At 56.1% G+C, this 20,261-nt stretch overlaps 4 protein-coding genes and 1 non-coding gene across 5 annotated transcripts; 3 read left to right on the top strand and 2 right to left on the bottom strand.

Moving 5' to 3' along the window:
• Positions 1-955: 955 nt before the first annotated feature.
• Positions 956-10,409, top strand: CAOG_07271 (hypothetical protein; the record flags this gene model as incomplete). The annotated part of the gene is made up of 4 exons (XM_004343080.2): positions 956-1,049; positions 1,152-4,977; positions 5,081-5,676; positions 5,763-10,409. The coding sequence occupies exons 2-4, from the start codon at positions 1,263-1,265 to the stop codon at positions 10,407-10,409; spliced, it is 8,958 nt and encodes a 2,985-aa protein (XP_004343130.2). The 5' UTR covers positions 956-1,049; positions 1,152-1,262.
• A 157-nt stretch (positions 10,410-10,566) lies between these two features.
• Positions 10,567-11,692, top strand: CAOG_07270 (hypothetical protein). The gene is made up of 2 exons (XM_004343079.2): positions 10,567-11,203; positions 11,344-11,692. The coding sequence occupies exons 1-2, from the start codon at positions 10,612-10,614 to the stop codon at positions 11,589-11,591; spliced, it is 840 nt and encodes a 279-aa protein (XP_004343129.1). The 5' UTR covers positions 10,567-10,611; the 3' UTR covers positions 11,592-11,692.
• A 240-nt stretch (positions 11,693-11,932) lies between these two features.
• Positions 11,933-12,036, bottom strand: CAOG_09806. Its single transcript has one exon. It is a non-coding gene; the product is annotated as a tRNA-Thr (tRNA).
• Positions 12,037-12,263: 227 nt separating this feature from the next.
• Positions 12,264-15,844, top strand: CAOG_07269 (hypothetical protein). Its single transcript, XM_004343078.2, has 4 exons — positions 12,264-13,288; positions 13,380-13,588; positions 13,743-13,857; positions 14,045-15,844. Exons 1-4 carry the CDS (start codon positions 12,350-12,352, stop codon positions 15,749-15,751), a joined length of 2,970 nt encoding a protein of 989 aa, XP_004343128.1. The 5' UTR covers positions 12,264-12,349; the 3' UTR covers positions 15,752-15,844.
• CAOG_07268 (cyclin-dependent kinase) lies at positions 15,791-20,219 on the bottom strand (the record flags this gene model as incomplete). Its single annotated transcript, XM_004343077.2, has 9 exons — positions 15,791-17,312; positions 17,429-17,608; positions 17,712-17,775; positions 17,863-18,009; positions 18,137-18,524; positions 18,632-18,742; positions 18,811-18,910; positions 19,034-19,070; positions 19,173-20,219. Coding segments are annotated over 9 exons (3,464 nt in total), but the record flags the coding sequence as incomplete, so codon positions are not given.
• Between the last annotated feature and the right edge of the window lie 42 nt (positions 20,220-20,261).

The following is a 20,261-nucleotide window of genomic DNA, read 5'->3' as shown; positions in this document are numbered from 1 at the left end:
TCAAACGGTAACCTGTCTCCATCCCATCCCATCCATCCAGTCTAGTTCTCCTTTTTTTTTTTATTTTTTTTATTTTATTCTTTTATTCTTCTTTGACGAATGCCGCCAACACTCGCGCGAGAGGACGACGGCGGAGGAGGAGGGAAGCGCCACTATCCCTTCCTCTCAGCCAAGGACGATGGCGGCGCCTACACGCACTCGCTCTTCCGCTCCTTCAGCAACAACCTTCTGCTGGGCCAGTGGGAGCTTGCACGCGCGGCATTGCGGCGCCTCGCTGCACTACAGCAGCCGATTGTCGCCGCCGAGCCAAAAGAGCCCAAAGACACACACGACCCAGTGAGCCAGCCTATCCCGCTAAAGCAAGTCTTACACCGGCTCATTACGGTGCCAATCTCTGCCTCCGCCGAAGGGTAAGAACTAAAACGTAGTAATTTTTGGTTTCGTTTTTTTTTTAGTATGTGATTTTTTTAAAACTCGATTTTATCTTGTTACTGATTTTTCTTCCATGTTTCCCGCCCTTTTCCCCTTTCCTTTCCTTTCTTCCCCCAATAGTCACTGGACTGCGTCTGTGCAATCGCCGTTCCACCTGTCGTGGCTCTGCGCGCAAGAGTACATTGATCTGTTCGTCCCAAGCACTGTGGCTGCGACTGGCTCGGACCATGATCATCATCACAACCAGCAGCAGCAGCAGCAGCAGCAGGACGAGGTTTGTGTGATTCTGTCTTGTGACAATGGACAATGGACGGCGTCCTGGTCCGACCTCATCGACTCACTCTCAATGCATGTATATATACGTGTGTGTGTGCATCATGAACTTGAATCGGGTTTTGGGGCTTTGCGCGCCCCCCTCGAACAACAACACAGATCGACGCAACGCCAATTGCAGCTGCATTCAAGCACGAGCTCGAGTTTAACATTCTCGTTCACTCGCTGTTCGCACCTGCTGGTAATGGCAGCAGTAGTGGTAGTGGTAGTAGTATAACGTGATTGCTGATGCGTCGGGAGCAGGTGCTCGCGCCGATCCACGCGCCGTCACTGCCATCGTCGAGGTAAAACACTCTCAAATTGCGTTTGTACCCCCTGCTCATGCTCACAGCCAAACCCCCCCCCTCCTTTGCTGCATCACCCTTGGAAAAAAAATCGACGCGCAGGAGCTCCGAGCAATTTATAACGCACTGGCGCGAGGATTGGCTCCGGCCACTCCCACATTCACGGACGCTTGCATTCACCAGCTGCTTTCCGCTTTTGATCGGGATCCATTCATGACCACAGCGATGATTGGCTACATTGCCGTGGCAGGGGCGCCCCCGTCGTTGCATCAGCAGCGTCCTGCCCAGAGTTCGCTGCGCGGACAAAGCGGATTCGCCGAAGCCTTTCACATGCGCGTTGTGCTGCCGACAATCGAGGCTCGACTCAATGCCGGTCGGGCGGAGGACGTCTATCCAGTGCTAACGCTGCTCGATGTGCACGAGCCCGTGTCTCAAGCGATGGCGACCGCCTTGCGCAACTTTCTCACTCGTCTGGCCGACTGCGCGTTCGGGTTTGACGCTTCTTGCGCCCTGAGCGTCCAGCTCACCTATGCGTCGCTCCTTGGCCGCGAGACACCCTACCTGGTCAAACTCTTTTCAGAGTGCGAGGCCAGCGCACGCCGTCGTCTCGCGGAAACCCACGCGATCGTGGTGCCGCAAAGCTCCGACATGACTCCCGCAGCAATCTTTCAGGTGACTGCCTCGCTCGCTTACGACCAAGCCTCGAGTGAACCAAGCGCATGGGGATTGTCTTACACCAAGCTGATTGGCACACCCTTCAATGCCGCTCCCGACACTGACGAGCAGGACGGCGACGAGGATTCGGGCGAACACGCCGTGCGCCTGACGAGTGAAGCGTGGAAGCGCCTGTTCTTTACCATCGTCACTCACAAGAGCCATTTTCTCGAGCATTTTGCTCGATCGGCGCTCGACTGCATCGACCGTAGCGACTGGTCGACGCTAAAGTCGCTCACCAGCTTGGCCGAATTCCGACCGCTGCGACCCATTCTCTTGTTGCTTGGCTGGAGTCGATGCCGCAGTCACGAAGATGCACAGGCGCTTCTTGCAGCGCTGTGGAGCGCGCACTCGAACAGTCCCGACGAAGGCATTCAATGGCTCTGCAGCAAGCTCGTCTACCAAACTCGGCTCGCGGATTGGCTCCAGCGGCACGCTGCTGCGTTGCTGCCCGCCTCTCGTGCCGCCACAAGTGATGGTACTGCTGCTGCTGCTGCTGCTGCTGCTGCTGCTACAGACTCTCCTGCCGCGCGCCGATTTCCAGCTGTGCTTTCAAGTGCGGTTGTTCGCGACCTCTGCTCGCGCTCACCGCTCACGGTCGTAGCGGAACACATGAACTTGAACGAGGTGGATGAAGAAAGCGTGTTTGAGTTGCTCAATCACCAGCTCGCGCCTCCTGCTGCTGGCTCCGAGCTTGACGAAACGTCCATCATGCGCGGCTTTTGCGCGCTCAAGCGAGTGTTTGAATGCATTTCCCTGCATCTCAACTGCACGAGCCCCAGCATTCCGGATGCTGTCGCAACGGCGGCTCGCACCTTGCTGAGCCAGGCGCAAGCTCACCTTGTGGCGCTCACTTCGGTTGCCTTCCGCACCGAGTTGCTGGAAAACATTTTCTCGCTCCTCTTCCTTTCCAACGACATGGTCGGCTTGAACTCGGTCGCGGCCAGTCCCGAAGCAGATGATGGTGATGAAGAAGAAGCAGAACAAGAACAAGAACAAGAAGCGAAAGAAGCAAAAGAAGCAAAAGAAGCGACGATGGACGCAGGCAAGTCACCCGATTCGGCTGCGTTTGTGGTTTCTGAGGCCCTGGCCGTCGATCTTCTCGCAATGATGAAGGAAGTCATGATTGGTCTTGAAGCGGCTCGTTTCGAGTTGGCAAAGAGTCCCAGTCCCTCGCCAGCGCCCGACAAGACCGCATCCAGCTCTGCTTCCGAGTCTCTGGGCCTGCCTGCTGCGCCCGAGGCTCGCGTTGCTCTTCAGCAGCGGATTGCTCATCTGGGGCAGTGCGTGAACGAAGCGCAGTGGCGCCTGCAGCTCGTCGGAGGCCTGACCAGCGGTCCAGAGAAGCTTCGCTCGCTCGACAACGTCGACTCTGTGTCGTCCAACATTATTCGCTACATGCTTGCCTCCCCCGATACGTTGGTTCACATGTGTTTGCGCGCGAGTGACTACGATCGGGTCAAGCAAGTCATCCAGCTCTTCAAGGTGCAGGGTTCGATCATTGACGACGCGGCCTTTGCCGAGCGTCTGGATGCTGCCGTGGCCGGAATGGAGAAAAAGCCAATCCACAAGTCGCTCGAGACACTCGAGTCCCTTGCCGTGTCCGTCCCCAGCACCGAGGCACGTACTCGCCTCTTCTTTGACATGGCCTTGTACGCGTCGTCGCCCGAGCTGTCCCGCCAGTTGATTATGCGCGCGCGAGCGTCTTTGCTCGGCGGCCCACAACATTCCACTCGCCAACCAAAGGGCGAATCGCCTGCGGCGAGCCCAGCCGTCATGTCGGTGCTCGGTTTGACCCCGTCTCCCAATGCCGATCCAACGGCCAGTGCCTCGATTGAGGCGCCCATCCAATCCTTGACTCGGCTGATGGACAAGTGTCTCGACTTGCTCGAGCTCTATCCCGGGGACAATCTGCGAAAGCGTCTTCTCGAAACTGGCGTGTTGCGGCACGCAGACATTGAGCGCTGTCGACTCGAGATTGCCCGCTTGGAGCAACAGCAAACCGCGCTTACCACCTTTGCCGACCTCCTGACGCGGATTGAAAACGGTGACGATCTCACACCTGCGACCACCAAGTTTGACGACCTCACTCGGTCTGACGGCGATGAAGGGCCAACGCCGAGCGGCGAGTCACAACCAGTCCAGCAGCAGCAGCAGCAGCAGCAGCAGCAGCAACTAGTAGCACAGCAGCAACAGCAGCAGCCGCAACAGCAGCAGATTTCCTCAGTCGAGTGGAATGACCGACAGCGACACGCGCCAAGAATTGCGTCCGCCATCAAAAAGGGCATGCGCCATCTGGCCAAAGTGTTTGCCGCCTCGCCCGTGTCACTGGGCGCGAGCAACAGCAACCTCTCGCTTGTCGGTCTGGACGCCGCTTCATCTACTCCAATGTACTCGGCTCCTGTCGACTACTTGGGCCGATTCTTCACTTACATTGAAACGCTAGTATCCTTGCTGAACGGCAACGAAACCCTCAGCCAGTATCCCGAGTCCCGAATTGTCAATTGGTTTGATGTGTTGCGCGAAGGGCCCACCCACACCATTGAAAAGCTCGTGTTTGATCGCGCGCTCTTCTTTACTGCCGAACGGGCTGCGGAGCGATTCCACCTTGATATTGTTGTGATTATCGTGCGCAGCTGCTGCCCGCGCATTCGTCGCCGAACACGCACTCGCACAAAGACCATCAGCAACCAAGCCTCGCGCTCGGCGTGCTCGTTTGTTGGTCCGCTGAACGTCGTGAAGGGCGCACCAGCCACGCCTTCCGACGAGCAGACTGGTTACGGGCTGCCTGTGCCTGCATCTGTTGCCGTTGCCGCCGCCGCGGCCTCGCTCCAGTTGGTGCGCTCGCTTCTTGAAAACATGGTGTCGCTCTATCGTACCCATGCCGGCTCGGCTGGTACCATTGATCAAGACGTCAAGCTCACGTTGGCGGCTTCCCGCGAATTTGAGAGTCTGACGCGCGCGACCGCCGGTCTGCAAGGCGTCACCCTCTCTGGGCTCGTTTCCCACGAGGAGCGACTGTGCCTGTTTGTCAACCTGCACAACCTCATGTTCATGCATGCCTGCATTGCGATGGAGACTCCCAGCAGCATTCTCGACCGAATCACCTTTTTCAAAAGCATCAAGTACATTGTCGGTGATCTCGGCATTATCAGCGTCTTTGACTTGGAGCACCTCATTTTGCGCGCCGCCATGTCGACTCCGGAAATGTTTGGTATGTTAGACGTGGTATTTTTGTCGGCTTTTTTTTTTCTCTGTTGGTTGATTGCTCACGCTGGTTTTTGTTGCTCTTCATCTTGCAAAACTCCTCCGATCAGGTGCGGCATTCGATAACTTTGTTCAACGCTTTGGCGAAGGAGATCCCCGCGCCAAGCTGGCGTTGGAGCGACCCGAGCCAAACCTGCTCTTTTTGCTCAACAGCGGCTCGCAAGATTGCCCGCGCGTCCGCATCCTCTCGCCAGAAACCCTCGAGCAAGACATTGCCACCAACCGCACCGATTTTCTCGACCAGCACGTGCATGTGGATGTGGACAAGCGTGCGGTTACTCTGCCAAAGCTGCTCGAGTGGTACAAGACGGATGTTGTCGGAGACCGGCCTGCCATCGCTCTGCTGCAGTACATTGTGCCGTACCTTTCGGCCAAAAAGAAGCAGCTGCTCACCGTGCTCTTGTCTTCCTCAAAGACGTTTGATACGACTGACATTGCCGTCAGCTTTGCCGAGTTTGACTGGAGCTTTGGCTACTCGTTCGACAAGAAGCGCGCAGCATCGACAACGTCCAACCAGCAAGCAGCATTGGCGGGCGGTCCCCCGACGCCCCAGCTCACGCGGACGCCCTCCACGCTTTCGTCCTCGTCCGTTGGCTCCTCAACCTCCACGCCTTCTAACAGCAGCAGCAGCAACCCGCGCAAAACGGTTTCGATTGCCCCTCCTTGCAGTCTTCTCTGGAGGGTCGGCACTTGGCGCAGTGCACGACTTTAAGGCTGAAAACCAAAGTACAGCCTCTCGCCGAGATTCAGGTGTTCCTCGAGATCAAGTCTCCGATTGTCGCGGCGCTTGCCGCCCTTGTCAACCCCGCAAACAAGGCGTTTGACGAATCCCGGCCCTTCACCGACCACATCATGATGCAGACCCAGACCTTCCCAGCGCTGCACCAATTCATCATGATGCGCTTTGGTCCGCTGCTCGAGTACTTTGTCGGGCGACCGGAAGAAGAATTCACCTCGCACTACCTGTACATGCTCGAGTCGCCTTCTGCCGTGCACGAAGAAATGTACTCGCGCATCATTGATCGGCTGATTCACGAAGGGCAGTTTTCGCGCGCCCTCAACTTTGCTGACGATGGTTTGTCCTCTGGCGCTCCGGACTTTTTGCTGTGCGCCATGGCTGATGCAGCGCGAGACCGCGTGGACGCCTGGAAGTACATTGTTCGGCTTCGCGACAAGTCCGTCGCAGCCAGCTTCCTGTTCCGCCAGGCCCTCAACTGGCCTGCCGACGTTTGCATTGATCTTTTGGGAATGTGCAAGTGTCACATGCAGGAAGACAACCCGCTCTACAATCAGGTCTCGGAGATGCTCGAGCAGCTGCTCTTGTACAAGCAAATTATCGCCATCGACCGGCGGTGGGGCGATTGGCACACGGTGGCGGCCATGCGCACGCAAGATCCTCACCCAGTGGCGGCGGTGCTGATTGAGGCACGTCGGTTTGACCTGGCATCCCAGTGGGCGACGCTGTGCGGCAATGTTGACCTCAAGCAGGAGGTGGACAAGAGCTTTGTTCTCGACCTCGTCAATCAAGGCGACACCATTCGGGCCTACCAGCAGTTGGAAACGATGGAGCGTCCCGTTGCGCTCAAGGTTTGCCACTTTTTGCTCGATCGCGTCAACACCTTTGGGAGCAAGCTGTTTGTGGTCCAGTTTGTCAACCACAACCTCTCGTCCATCCTGGGTCCCGAGGACGCGGCAGCGCTCGCCAACCAAGAGCTCACCATTCGCGTTTTGCTCTGTCTCCCGGCAGAGCTGCGTCCCGATTACGAGCAGCTCGTGCCGTACCCCGAGCTCATTCTCGAGCAGCTGCTCATGAATGTCCGTGTGGATCTGGCCGCCCTTGTGATTCGGCGTTTCCCGAAAATCTTCCACAAGGGCTTGGTGACTGTCTATGCCGAAAAGGCGCTTGCCTTTGCCACCGTCGAGGACCAACGGCTCATTATGCAGTCCATGCGGCAATCGCCGTCGACTGCCGGTAGCGCGTACTATGACGACCTGTCCCCACCTTCCTCTGCTCCGCCGACACCGCGCAAAAATGCTCAATCCGGCAGCGGCTTTGGGCGTGCAGCACTCGGAAGCGACACGCCACGCCGCCAACCAGCGTTCTCTGGCTACGAGCCCGTGCCCGTCATTGGCACCGATACACGCGTGTCGCTCTCCACCGTCAATCGCCAGTTGACAGGCTCCGACACGGTCAACTGGGTGCCTGACAATGATGTCAAAGTCTGCATGGTCTGCGAGAAGGACTTTTCAATGTTCAATCGCCGCCATCACTGCCGCATTTGTGGCCGTGTCGTCTGCAGCGGTTGCTCCAACCACACCGTGCTGCTCACCGACTTTGACAAGCCCGTGCGCGCTTGCCAGGCTTGTCACGAGGCCATTGTGAAGGATCCTGCCATTGCCGGCGTCGCCTTCATGCCGGGCACGACCGGGTATGCCAAGGTGATGGAGGAAGGCGGTGTCTTGCCACAGAGCCAGTCCTCCTCCCGCTCTGCAACTCAAAGCGGCGGAAGCACAAGCGCGCGACCATCCATCGCGCCAGGCTCGAGCGCCTTTGGCGCATTGTCCACACCCTCTGCGGTCGATCGCGCCAATCCGTTTGGCCCAGGCCCAGGCTCCTCGATGCAAATCGACGGTCTGGCCTACGATCCTCTGGCCGAGAGTGGCATTTTTGATGTGACGGGCCCGACTGTGCCCGTTGCAGTGTCGCGCGCGTCAAAGTCTCAGCCCCAGCGCGCTGCGGCCGACTCGGCAATGGGAGCCGCCCAGCGCGGCTCGACCGGTATGGAGCGGTCGGACTCGTCCTCGGACTTGATGGCAATTCTCGAGCAGAACATGGCCGAGAGCTCGCAAAAGTCGCGGGACAATGACTTGCTCGACGGTCGCAGTCTTGAGCAATTCATGCAACGCCAACAGCAGCAGCAACAGCAGCAACAGCAACAGCAGTCGCAGAATCCCGCACAACGCAACGCTGGACGAACGGTTGGCGCGACTTCGTACGCGACAGTGGGCATCAACGCGCGTCAAGCGCAACATTTGGCGTTTTTGGGCACTGCCTTTGGTGCCGAAACGCGCTGGCGTCTCAGCCCCGTAGAGGCCAGCAACGACGCGGTGCGTGCACGGTTCCACTACCTGCAGGCTGCGAGCACAACGTTGTGCATGGCCATTCTGGATCTCTTCCCTGACGGGCGAAATGCGGGTGAGACATCGCTGCGGCTGTGTGACCACTTGTCGGAGCAGCTGTTGAGCGACCCGTCCACAGTGGACCACTTTTTGATCATTAGCATCATTCAAGTTCTCGCCTTTAATGCAAAGTTCAAATTCCTCGAGAACGCCACCCACCACGGCATCGAGCTTTGTGACACGTATCTTGGCCGGGTGGATTTGTTGCGCATTTTGATTTGCTCCCGCTGCAACTATCGCCTCTCGATTGCCGACTTGAACGACCCTGACAAGGCGCGAAGGTTGCGCGATCGCTTGATTGGCGACGATCGCCTGGGCTTGGCCATGGAAGTGGCAACCAAATGTCGGCTGGAAACCGCTCCCGTTTGGGCTGCATGGGGCATGGCAAAGCTGCGTCTCGGCCAGTTTGAAGATGCACGCGACAAGTTCCGACACTGCATGGCTGTCACGGGCGTGATTGTGCAGCCGTCCACGTCCACGTCCGTGTCCGCGTCCACTGGAGGAGGAGGTGCCTCGGCAGGAAGCGGCCAAACGACCCTGTCGTCTTCCCCAGCAACAACTTCGCCTGTCATGTCTCCTCACGCAAGCAGCGGCGCGTTGGCGGCCATGGGTGGCGCCGTGCCGGCGTCCTCTTCTTCGGCGATGCCAGGACAAATGCCGAGCATGGGCGTGCTTGGGTCGTCGGCACAGGCGCTGGCTGCGGCCAACGCCAGTGGTGTGGCGACTGCTGGCGACTCGCTGTTGCTGGGTCGCATCATTGACACCATTGAAACCCACGCCCCGGTGCGTTTGACAGACCTCAAGTCGCTGCTCGCACTGTTGAGCACAGCCCGAGGCCGCACGGCGCCCGAGTCGTCCTTTGCCGAGCTCGGCCTGGCTCGCGCGCGGGTGAGCCCCATGAGCTGCTTGGATCCCGAGCGCTTTGAGGAGTGTGTCTACTACCTGCGCCATTACGGCTCGCATTTGTCGCTGTTGGCGTTCTACTGTCGACACGGCTTTGTGGACAAGTGCTGCGAGCACGTGTTGCTGTATTCGCTCGAGCCAGACACCTTTGTCGACTCGGTCTTCAAGACGTGTCTGGAAAAGGGCTGGCTTGGCCATCTCAAGGATGCCATGCGCCATCCGCCGCGCGCCAGCCTGGGCTTGGCCCCAGCGCCCGCAGCACCGGCTACCAGCAGCAGCAGCAGCAGCAGCGTTGTGAACACGGCAACGTTGGCGTCCGCTCTTGGAACCCTCTTTGAGGAACCCGGTCTGCCTGCGCACCCGCGCTGGACGCCCTACTTGCTCGCGGTTTGCCGCTACCTGAACAAGGCCGCCCGCCTGCACGTTCTGCTCGAAATGCAATTGTTCATGAGCGATTTGCTCCGCGCCGCTTTGACCTGCATCAAGTTCTTTATGCAGAGCGGCATCCAGCTGTCCGAGCGTATCGAGCACTTGCAGCGAGCCAAGGGCCTGTTTGAGCTTGCGCACCGGGAAGCCCAGCTCAAGCCTGGCGTCGATGCAGAAGCGTCGTCGTCGTCGCCATCGTCTCAAATGGGTACTGCAACAACCAAAGCAGCAGCAGCTCAGTCTCAGCAAGGCATGTCGACGGGCGAAATCTCAAAGTACCTGCGCGCTGTCACGTTGCAAATGGAGGTGAGCTCGTTCATCTTGGGCGAGTTCCGCGCTGGGCGAATCAGCGAACTGCAGGTGAATCAACTGTCGTCCTTGTCGCTTCTCAGCAGCGACAAGATGAAGACGCAGCTCGCTGTCGAGCTGTTGCTGGTGGACAATGGCTTTGATCTCGCGTTCAAGGTGTGCCAAGAGTTTCGATTCTCACTGGCCTCCGTCTACAAGGATGCGGCCGCGGAAATGGCCCAGCAAAAGGACACGCGCCAGATCAACGAGCTGCTCAAGAACGTCAAGGGCACCGTTCCGGACGAAGCCGTCGACGAAATTGTGCTCGCCTGCATCGAGGTGTTTGCGCGCGACGCGCAGGATGTCAAGCTCTCTGAAAAGTACATGCAGCGTCTCAACAGCGACACCAACAAGATCAGCGCATGCATTGCCTGTGGCAAGCTGAAGGCTGGCTATCTCATTGCTGTCAAGGCCGGGATGCACGACCAGATTGAGCGCATTGCCCAAGTCGCCTCCAAGCTTGGTCAGAAGATTGTGTTTGAGCTCTGCGAAAAGTATCTTGCGACCGTTCAGCGGCGTTAACAGCCATCCGAGATTACGGTCGAAATCACGTCTTTGATTTTTTTTTTTTTTCCCTTTGTTGTTGTTATTTGTTTGGTTTTTGTCTTGTTGCCATGTCTTGATGAAAATATTGAACGTGTTTTGGTGCTCTCGTTGCTGCCTTTTTTTCAGTCGTCCTTGTCTTTGAGTTCAGAGGGCCGCAGTTGCTCAGAGAAAAGCGAGAATGACCACTTTAGGCTCAGCCAATGGCTCACGCATCTTGTCGCTATCCGGGGTGTCCAGTCCGCGCTCGCCAGTCGCCACCATCGGCGGCACCATCTCGCTCAAGCAGGTCACACAGTCGTCCCCATCGCCACTGGGCAGCTTGTCTGGCAAAGGTCCAGCAGCACAGCAAGCGTCGGGTTCGCTGCTGAATCCAGCTAAGTCGAGCACTCCAAGCCCAAGCCAAGCAGGTCACCACCAACACCACCACCACCACCACCATCATCATGCTCATCATGCTCATCACGCTCATCCCAAGGAGCACGAGGCGGAGGATGGCAGCAACGCCTCGCCTGCGCCGCGGCGCACACTGATTTCGCTGTCTGCTGTAACGGCAGGATCGCCAGGCTCGTCCGCTGCTTCGACGGCAGCTGCGATGCGGCGTGTGATGCCGGAACACGAAGGCCGCTATGTCATCACCTACCCAAAGTCGCGGTCGTCTGCGTCGGTTTCCTCGGACGCGTCCGAGTCTGAATCCTCCGTCATCACTGCTGCAGCGGAAGGCGCATTCACTCCAAGCAAGAAGGCCAAGGCTGGCGCAACAGTGACACCTGGTAAATCGTCACGATCGATGCTGTGCCATCAACGGAGATTTGGATTTTGGCGGGTTGCTTCCTTGAAGAACGGGGGGGAGGCGGTTGTTCAGCAGCTAAGCGCTCACCGTTCGTTCTTTTGCCTGACTTGCACGCTGCAGTTCAAGCTCGAGTCAAAGTTATTGCGACTAGTGCATCCGCAGCATCGCCTGCTCGGATCTCCAAGGCGACGGCCACAACTGCAGCCAACACCAAGAACGCCACCGTGCTTCAACGCGTTGTCGCCGCTGTTTCATCGCCTCAGCAACAGCTCCAACAGCTCAGCGAGAGCGATGCAGCTGAGCATGCACGAAGACAGCAGCGTCGCAATCGATTTGCCGCTCCAGCACCCACTTCGCAGTCGAAATGAATTGAAAACAATGAGGGTTTTTGTTTTTTTGTTTAAGGTTGTTCAAACAAGGTAGTTTACGCTTTTTTACTGTTGAGGATCTGTTCAAGCTTGCGAAAGAGGAAGGTTGCTTGTGGTGATAGCAGGCAAAGGAGCATGGCGGGGACGACGAGGGAGACGGCTGATCGCTTTTCACGTTCCAGTTCATCCCCTCAAAGCAACCGAGGCGATAACGCGGTCGTCCGACCGTTGTGCGCAGTTTGTAGTTGCAACAAATAAAGACAAAGTGAAAGGAGCAAAAAAGAAGGGAGAACAACAGCACACAAACGAAAAAAAAAAAAAGCGAGAAAAAAAAAGAAATACGCGAAGTACCGGAATCGAACCAGCGACCTTGACATATCGTTGTTTCCCAAAAACGGGGAACATACAAGTGTCACGCTCTAACCACTGAGCTAACCGAAGTCGCAGTTGGGCTTTTACGGATTCGATCCAAAGGCGTCGATTTCAACTCAAAAACCGAAAATCCAGATCAACGAGGAAAAGGCAAGCAAGCAAAACAAGCTGCGGCGTGTCAAAGGATGGACTGTTTTTCCATTCACTCTTCACACAAAATTCATTTTCATTCTATTCAAAGCCCTGTATTTTCATTTTGGTCGTTTTTACTCTTTTTTTTTTTTTTTTTTTTCCATTGTTCTTTGATTCGTCTTCTCCGGTCAGAACTGGACTTGCAGTGCTCTTTTTTATTTTTATTTTTTATTGTTTTCATCTCCAATCCCATCATGCTTGCAGCGGCGACGGGATCCATGCAGATGCAGCGTCAAAGTCGCTCCACTGTCGCAGCCGCCGCCGCCGTGATGGCGCGCCAGCTGCAGACCAGCAGCCGTCGCCGCTCTTGCTCTGCCACCCACAGTGCGAGCGACCACCAGAGCAGCAGCATTCCCATCGCCAGGCTGGATGGCGCATGGCACCGCCTCGCTGCTTCGACGACGGCGAGCAGTGCTGCTCCACGAGGTTTGAGCCACACGGCGCACCACGCGTACCACAGCCACAGCCACAGCCACAGCCGCTCGAGTGCGTCGCCTGCTCCATTCGCTCGGATGAGCAGCACTCGCCCATCCTGTGCTCCGTCGGTGCTGCCGGTCCAGTGGGCGCAGGCCGCGCGCTTGTACACTGCGATGGCTGCTCCGGCTGAAAGCAACGCCAAGACGCCTGGTTCTGCTCCTTCTGATGCTCCTGCTTCTGATGCTCCTGCTGCTGCTGCTGCTGCTGCGGTCAACTCAACCGTCCTGCAAGACTTTCGAGAGCTGTTTGACATGTCGGACATCGCCTCCTCTGGTGGACGTGGGCAGCATGCTCCTGCTGCGGCCAAACCGCAAGTGCTCGCATCCACAAGCCAAGAAGACCATCAGCAGACACTGTTGGATGTGCCTTCCAACACCACCAACAACAACGACCGCACTCAAGTCGCGAGCTCAAGTCCTGACCCTTGGGCCGGATTGCTCGCCTCGTTCGGACATGACTCTGTCGCGCCCGACCTCCAACAAGTTCACCGTCGTCCAGAGGTCTCTCCACTGCAGGCAGTCACATTTGCCAAGTCATCCATGCAGTCCCAGTTTCGGGCGCGTGAGCGTGCAGCGGCAGACCCGTCGACCGAGTTGGAGTACTCCTTTTCGGGTGTGCATTGGACTTTTGACGCTGACATGGCTCTCCTTCGAGCGGTAAGTACTCTATTCCCACCAGGAGTCAGATTGAAGAGGGGAGAGAGAGATTTCAAATGCAGCAACACTCACTTTTCTGACCTTGGGGCAGGTGCGGGAGCACGGCACCAAGTGGTCACTCGTCGCGCGGACGGCATCCGCCCTTCTCAATCCCGGCACAACGGTAGGCCTGTCGCTCCTTGCGCAGTCGGTTGCACAGCGACCAGCTTCGCGGATCGATGCTCCGGTCCGAACGGACGCGTACATTACTCCACCAATCATGTCATCGAGAGCATGCCAGGCTCGCTTTGCTCGGTTGCGGTATGCCGACTGACTGAGATGTCTGAGCTATATATACGTGCTGCCTCCGCGTGACACTGACTATTGTGTGTGTGTGTGTGTGTGTATGCATGGACCTTGCTGTTTTTGTTTTTTCTTTTCCCTTTCTTCTTCCCCCTGTCTTTCCTTGTTTCAGAGGAGGATCGCAACACCGCGACGTTTGGACTCCAGAACAATCGGAATCTCTTGCTCGTGCTGTGGCACAACACGGCGACAGTTGGAAGGCCATCGCAAAGGCTGTAAACTGCGGGGTAGGTTCACAATGCTGTTGTTCCATGCCTTTGTTGCGACTGCCTTTCGATCAACAACCCTCACTTTTATTTTGTTGTTGTTGTTGTTGTTGTTGTTGTTGTTGTTGTTGTTGTTGTTGTTGTTGTTGTTGTTGTTGTTGTTGTTGTTGTTGTTGTTGTTGTTGTTGTTGCCGAATTTTGCTTTCAGCGTTCCGCGGCGCAATGCTTTATCGCCTATCACCAGCTCGATTTTGCACCACCCACTCGGACACCCAGCGACGTGCAGACAGGTCCGCGCATTGATTTGCCTGGGCATCTTCACTTCTTGCGCGTCTCAGCGCGATCCTTCGTGTCCCAGTTGCAAGCGGCTACGCTTGTGCAAGAATTGAACATTGCATCGCGCACAGCGCGCGTCTGCGCAAATTTAGCCGAACTTCGTGAAGTGGCCTTGAAGCAATTCGCCGAGTCCTTTGCCGATCCAGAAGCTGCCATTGTGCCGACATTAGACCGTTCCGATTTGCCGTTTTTGATTCAAATGTGGCTGCGACGACGACCGAACATGCACCATCCTGGACTGGCACCGCTCTTCACCAAGTTTGCAAGTGGCGCGTTCGAACTCTTGTTGGATCTGAGCATTCTTCGCGCGTTGATTATTGGAGGGCCTCGCCAGTCGGACGAAGTGCTGCGTCGCCTCATCGCTGCGGACTCGACCTTGTCGGGGAACGTGCACCAGGCCATCCACGCCTTGTTGAAGAGCCACCCGCGGCTCGTTCGTCGTTCGACCCCTTCCTCCGCTGAGCAAGCGTCGCAGGCTCTACCAGCTGAAAAGCTACGCGCTGGTCTATTTTTGACTCCCTGGATTGAAATCAAGCCCATTCAATCGATCGACAAGGCCGCATTCATTCGCCAAGCCATCGACGATTTTGAAGTCGAGGAGCGCGAACTCGAACCAGAGGCTGGCGAAGCCCAGTGGCGAGCGAACGCCATGAAGCACTTTTTGAACTGCATCAACAAGAATGTGTTTGCGCCGGTTCCGCTCACGTCGGAAGGGGTTGACGTTCTGGACACTCTTCCTGTGGAAGAGAAAAAAGGGGAAGCAAATGAATTTGTCTTCCTTCCGCCCGTCACTACGACCGCCGCCCAATCGCGGTTCTTGTCTCAGATGCGCAAGCACATCCGCACGGACGTTGTAAAGCACGTCAACCTTCAGCGCGAGCAGTTGAAGCCATCCGTCTTGGATTCGTTCCCCTGGCACCAAAACGCCATTTCGAGTCCCAATCACGCGTCTGCGTATATTCGTGTGAGCGGCGCAGGCGAATTGTTGAATGTGGCAGAAGCCGTTGTGCGCTTCGACGCCCGGTTGCTTCCCATTGTCAGCGACCTGACGCTGCAGTTGCGGCTCGTCAACGGCGCGTTTGAAATTCAAGTTCTCCAGCCCAAGTCCCAGCGGACTCCGAGCCCCGACCTTTCCTCGTTGGCACATGTATTGAACGTCAGGTTGAAACTCGACGGACTCGCACTCGCGCCACAAAAGCACCCCTTTGACTTTGGCATTGGCAAAGCCGTACCTGGTGCAGCTGGTGCGCCCGACTTTGCTCTGGCATGTACCCTCCAAGACCTGGAGTCGCTGAAGGGATCCATAGCCCAGGCAGTGCTCTCGGCGACGGCGTTGAATACATTCCAGAAGGTTGATCCTTTCATGCCATTTGAACACCTGTCTCGCAAGGCTGGGTTGGAGCAACAAGAACAGCTGATTGCCCGGAAGCAGGCCGCGTCCGAAGCTGCTGCCCTCCGATTGGTGCAGTCACCCGTCGTGGAAGATGGAAAGGACGAACAGCAGCCCTCTGAATCTCGGGACGACGCGATGGGCGATTTGCTTGACTTTTTCTCTCAAAAGCCGGCATCATCTGGCTGATTTGCTTTGGTTGGAATTGAGGTGCAGCCAAATACAGTATCCCGCTTGACTAGTAGACTGCATTATACATTGTTACACTCCTAACAAATACGCCATTCTAGTTTAACATTTGTGCAATTAGCAGTACTGTTCATTCGGTACCCGTTGTCGTGGGGCCCAAGTATGTGCGTGTCACAGCTTTTGTGGCACAGAAGCGACGACAATTCTGGCGCCTCGATTTCTGGAGCCGACCTCAACAGCAGATGGATCCGGTCGCACTGGTTCGTGAGGAAGGTCGGTCGTGCTTCTCATTGACACGTTCGTCCTGGTCAGCGACTTCCGGCCGCCCATAGCTGTAATGCCACAACCACTCTTTTTGCCTTGTGGAAAGTTTGCTCTGCCGGGTCGCGAGGCATCCAGCAAGCCATCCGAGGCGAGCGCAACTGTCGGACCGGTGGCGGTGACGGGAGTCAAAGCCGCTTGGGCTCGTGACGCCTTTGAGTCTGTCTTTGCCGGCGTCGCTGCATTCACGGCTGGCAACGCCGGGTCGGTATTGTCGACCATTTTGCGATACATGGTTGTTGGAATTCCCAGCAGCTGATGGAGCGCGGTGTCGGCCAAGTTGTCGCAGTACAAGATTACTTCCAAGAGCCAAAATACGGACAAGAAGCGAGGATTGGTGGTTGTGAGATGACGCATGTACAGTGTAGCCGCCAGTTGTAAGCGAACCAGCAGATCTTCGTACAACCGAGCGTCGCGGTGGCCAGCAGCAGCAGCAGCAGACGAGGGGGTAACGGGTTTTCGAACATGGTCGCTCAAGTGTTCGAGCATGCCGCTGGCAGCAGCAGACGCAGACGAAGAAGAAGCGGATGGAGTCCCGTCAGCAGCAGCCGTGCTACTCCAATGACGAGAGCTACTGGTTGGCGCGGTGCGTGAAGACCGGGGGGCTGCTCCATCACTTGGCGTGACCGTAGCCGTCGACACTGCCGTGCGCGTGGCCAAGCTCCGCTGGCGCTCTTTTGCATCATCGATCGCAGCTGACGAAGCCTTTACGTGAGCGGCAAGCTCCTGAAGCAAATCGACCACGGATAGCACCTCGTGTGAATGCTGCAACAAGCACCTTCTGAACGTGGTGCCAAGTTCGGCAGCTGGCACTTGATCGTCGCAGAGTACCTGCAACAGCTCGTGCTCCAAGGACCGATATCCAGATGGCAAGATACTTGCTGGTGCAGAAATCCAGGCACCGTGTTCTGGGTCGTCAAAGCACTCTGCTAATGGCGGAGCAATAAATCGGCATCCCACATTAGCAATGACGAGCTGCATGAGAATCTGGTCGTCCACAGAGGACACCATTCCAGCAGGAAGTGATAGGCCATGGAAGATTTGGAGATGACGCAGGTAAAAGCACATGTCGTTGTGATGGCAGAGCCGAAGAAAGACGCTCTGCGCGGCAGTGATTTGCTTTTTCGGTTGGCCATGTTGTTGTTGGTGGACACTGGACGGTTTCAGGAGATCGTACATCCATTGGTACATGCGCGGCGGGTAAATGACTTGCGATGTGTTGGGTGGAGGCGCAAAAGCGCTAGTTCCAAGCAAGCAAAGCGAGAGGACGTACAAAGCAGGTGAATTTTTCCCCAAAGCGCAAGGGCAAGACCGGGTGCAAAACAAAAACAATAGATAGAGCCTGCACAAACGTACTTTAGCAACGAAACTGGCGGGGAGGAGGTGAAATACGCGTGCGTTAGAGCCTGCCGTGTTCGTAACCGTTTAGATGGATCGAATGTGAACAGCCCGCGAAGAAGCTGCAACTCGATGCTCGCGTCTGGCAAAACATGCTTGAGCATGGAGTCTAAGCTGAACTTGTAGACTTTGGGATGGCTAAAGACCAAACCAAAGAATCAAATCGTTGCTTGAGCGCAAGGCGAACGAGAACAGCGCACAAAACCAACTACTGCATGGCAACAGCCGTGGCTCAACTTACACACTCTCCCACTTTTCAATCAAAGGCCAGAATCGCATTGTCGTCACTTCCGGCCAAGCCTCAACTGGAGCAGGAAATTTTACAAGTGAGAACTCCTCCGTTAGATGCGAATTTCGATGATGCATGCGTGATTCCATCCCGTCAGCTTTACCAGTAGGAAGACCCAGCGCGTGGAAGATCTTCATGGCTTGATCTTGCTCGAACTGGTCGCGAGTTTTTGGTTCGGGCAATGGCTTGCCCCTAAAGATCGGCTGAAGCAAAAACATTTCCGCCAAAATGCAGCCCACCGACCACATATCTGATGCACCAACAACATTGTTGTGAGTGCTACAGCGGAGCGGAAGGAGGAGGAGGAGGAGGAGGAGAAGGGCAAAAAGCAAAAAAAACAACAACAACAAAACCAACAAAGCAAAAGCAGAACTTACCTATCGCTCGAGAGCATTTGGAATCGCCAAGCAGAAGCTCCGGAGCCCGGTACCACATCGTCACGAGCACCGGTTCTTGCGCTTCACGCGGTCCGAGAAAGAGCCTGGAAAGCCCAAAATCACCGATTCGCACCTGCCCTTGGCTGCTGATGAGAATGTTATTTGGCTTCAAATCGGCGTGCACAATCCAGTTATCGTGCAGGTAGTCGAGCCCTTGAAGCAGTTGCCACATGATGGCTTTGATGGTCAGGGGGTGCAGGCGATCTTTTGCAGCAATCGCGCGGATGCCTTGAGAAGAGTAGCCTCGCAAGCCACTTGCGCGTCGAAGAACCTGCTCGGTGAATCGCTCTGCAAAGTTGCTCGAGTATCGATGAAATCGAATGATTTCCTGGAGCCATTGAAGGAATCGATGGCTTTCAGTGTCACGCTTTCCAACGGCAACTGAACTATATCAAAGGGACATGTCAAACAAAAGCAAATACATGTAGTACTCACATGCAAATCGTATTCCATGAAAGGAAAGACCAGTCCAATTTCGTACTGATGCGGAAAGTAAATAACATCAACTAGGGATATAATATTGTCATGCGACAGCTCGCGAAGGATCTATGGAAAGCATTCCAAGGTTGGTGTCTGTCAAACTTCAGTATCACATGGCTGATGCTGACACTCACAGACACTTCTCGAATCACAGCCCGAGGCATGCCGTTGGACTGTGTCCGGGACTTGATCTTTTTGAGCGCGTAGAACTTTTCGTGAAACGTTGGGAAGCCACTGTGATGATCAAACCCACAAAAGGTCAGTTCGGAAGTGCCAAGCAACAGTCAAGCATACACCCCCGGCCGACGACATCGAACATGCAAAACACCAAAACAACAAAGACAAAGACAAACGTACTGGCAAGCAACAACCTTGTACACTGTGCCGTACGATCCTGTTTGAGCACACCAGACCGTGCATTATGCCTTGAGTAAAAAGGCCAGAGTTTCAAAGCTGCCACACAAGAACATGACGAGCATAAGGACGGCCACCGTACCTTCGCCGACTTTCCCAAGCGGAATGTACATTGGAGCGCCTCCAACCCAGGGGTCGTACTTGATGCGCTGGGCAAAGGGCTCTTTGCCAAAGCAGCTGTTAAGACACGGAGCAAGATCGCGCGGATGTAGCAATGGAAATGCGCGCACCAGAATGTCAAGGGTTTCCTTGTACAAGTCCGGGGCATCGGTGGGCAGAAGCTGGGACAGATCCAGCAAGCTCAAGTCGTTCTCATCTGCAGCAAGCACATCCGGACTGCAGTGCAGAGTGGGCTGCTCGGTGGCCAGCGCCGCAATCACAGCATCGAGGCGTTTGACAGACGAGTTGTTTGCCACGGAATGCTGCGATGCCAAATTCTTAATGTGCCGAAACCAGCTCGTAAACACTGCATCGCTCGTCGAGGACGACGATGAGCGCTGTTTGAGCGAGTCGATGCGCTTCCTGACGAACGAGCGAAGGTCGCCCAGCCACGGTTTAGCCTCCGCTTTGCTGCTGTGCACGCCGTGCAACACCGCCTTGTCAAGACTTGGCACGACGCGGTTTCGGTTTCGCTCTGCGGATGATGGACTCGACTTGGTTTCAATCGTCAGTAAAGTCGCACTACTACTCGTATGAGTATTGGTGTTACTTGTGCTTGGACCATTGCGAGAGGCGCCATTCTGATGCATCGTCTCAGTTTCATCGTCGCCGTCGTCGTCGTCGTCGGGATTGTCGTCAGGCGACTCTTCCGCGCTATCGGCAGCTTGCTCATGATGGCTGCTCTTGGTCACGAGCTGTCCCACATCAGCAGCAGCAGCAGCAGCACCCATCGCCGTCGTTTCCCGCCATCCGTTTCCCGCCATGCTGCGCAGAGCGAGATCGTCATCGTCTCCAGCCTCGCCGTCAGCGCCTTCGTCACGGTAGTCATCATTATCATTGTCGTTAACATCACCGTCACCATCATCATTGTCGTGATCGAAGGCGTCTGGCCGGCGACGTGAGCTGGACAGCACCAGACTTGAATGATGCTCTGGCTGCAGACCAAGCTCATCGTCCTCGTCCTTCATTCTGACAAAGAACAGACTGAGGCCTCGCCGGATCGCGCAACATA

The sequence above is a fragment of the Capsaspora owczarzaki genome (genome assembly GCF_000151315.2).
Source record: "Capsaspora owczarzaki ATCC 30864 unplaced genomic scaffold supercont2.15, whole genome shotgun sequence".
Lineage (NCBI taxonomy): Eukaryota > Filasterea > Ministeriida > Capsasporidae > Capsaspora > Capsaspora owczarzaki.
The sequence above is the reverse complement of the archived record's forward strand: the minus strand, read 5'-3'. Positions and strand labels throughout refer to the sequence as shown.

Excerpts from the sequence above, each read along its gene's own strand:
- CAOG_07270 (XM_004343079.2), top strand. The coding sequence starts at position 10,612 with ATGACCACTTTAGGCTCAGCCAATGGCTCACGCATCTTGTCGCTATCC. Across the intron at positions 11,204-11,343 it reads TGGCGCAACAGTGACACCTG|TTCAAGCTCGAGTCAAAGTT; the intron begins GTAAATCGTCAC and ends TGCACGCTGCAG.
- CAOG_07269 (XM_004343078.2), top strand. The coding sequence starts at position 12,350 with ATGCTTGCAGCGGCGACGGGATCCATGCAGATGCAGCGTCAAAGTCGC. Across the intron at positions 13,289-13,379 it reads ACATGGCTCTCCTTCGAGCG|GTGCGGGAGCACGGCACCAA; the intron begins GTAAGTACTCTA and ends ACCTTGGGGCAG. Across the intron at positions 13,589-13,742 it reads GCTCGCTTTGCTCGGTTGCG|AGGAGGATCGCAACACCGCG; the intron begins GTATGCCGACTG and ends TCCTTGTTTCAG.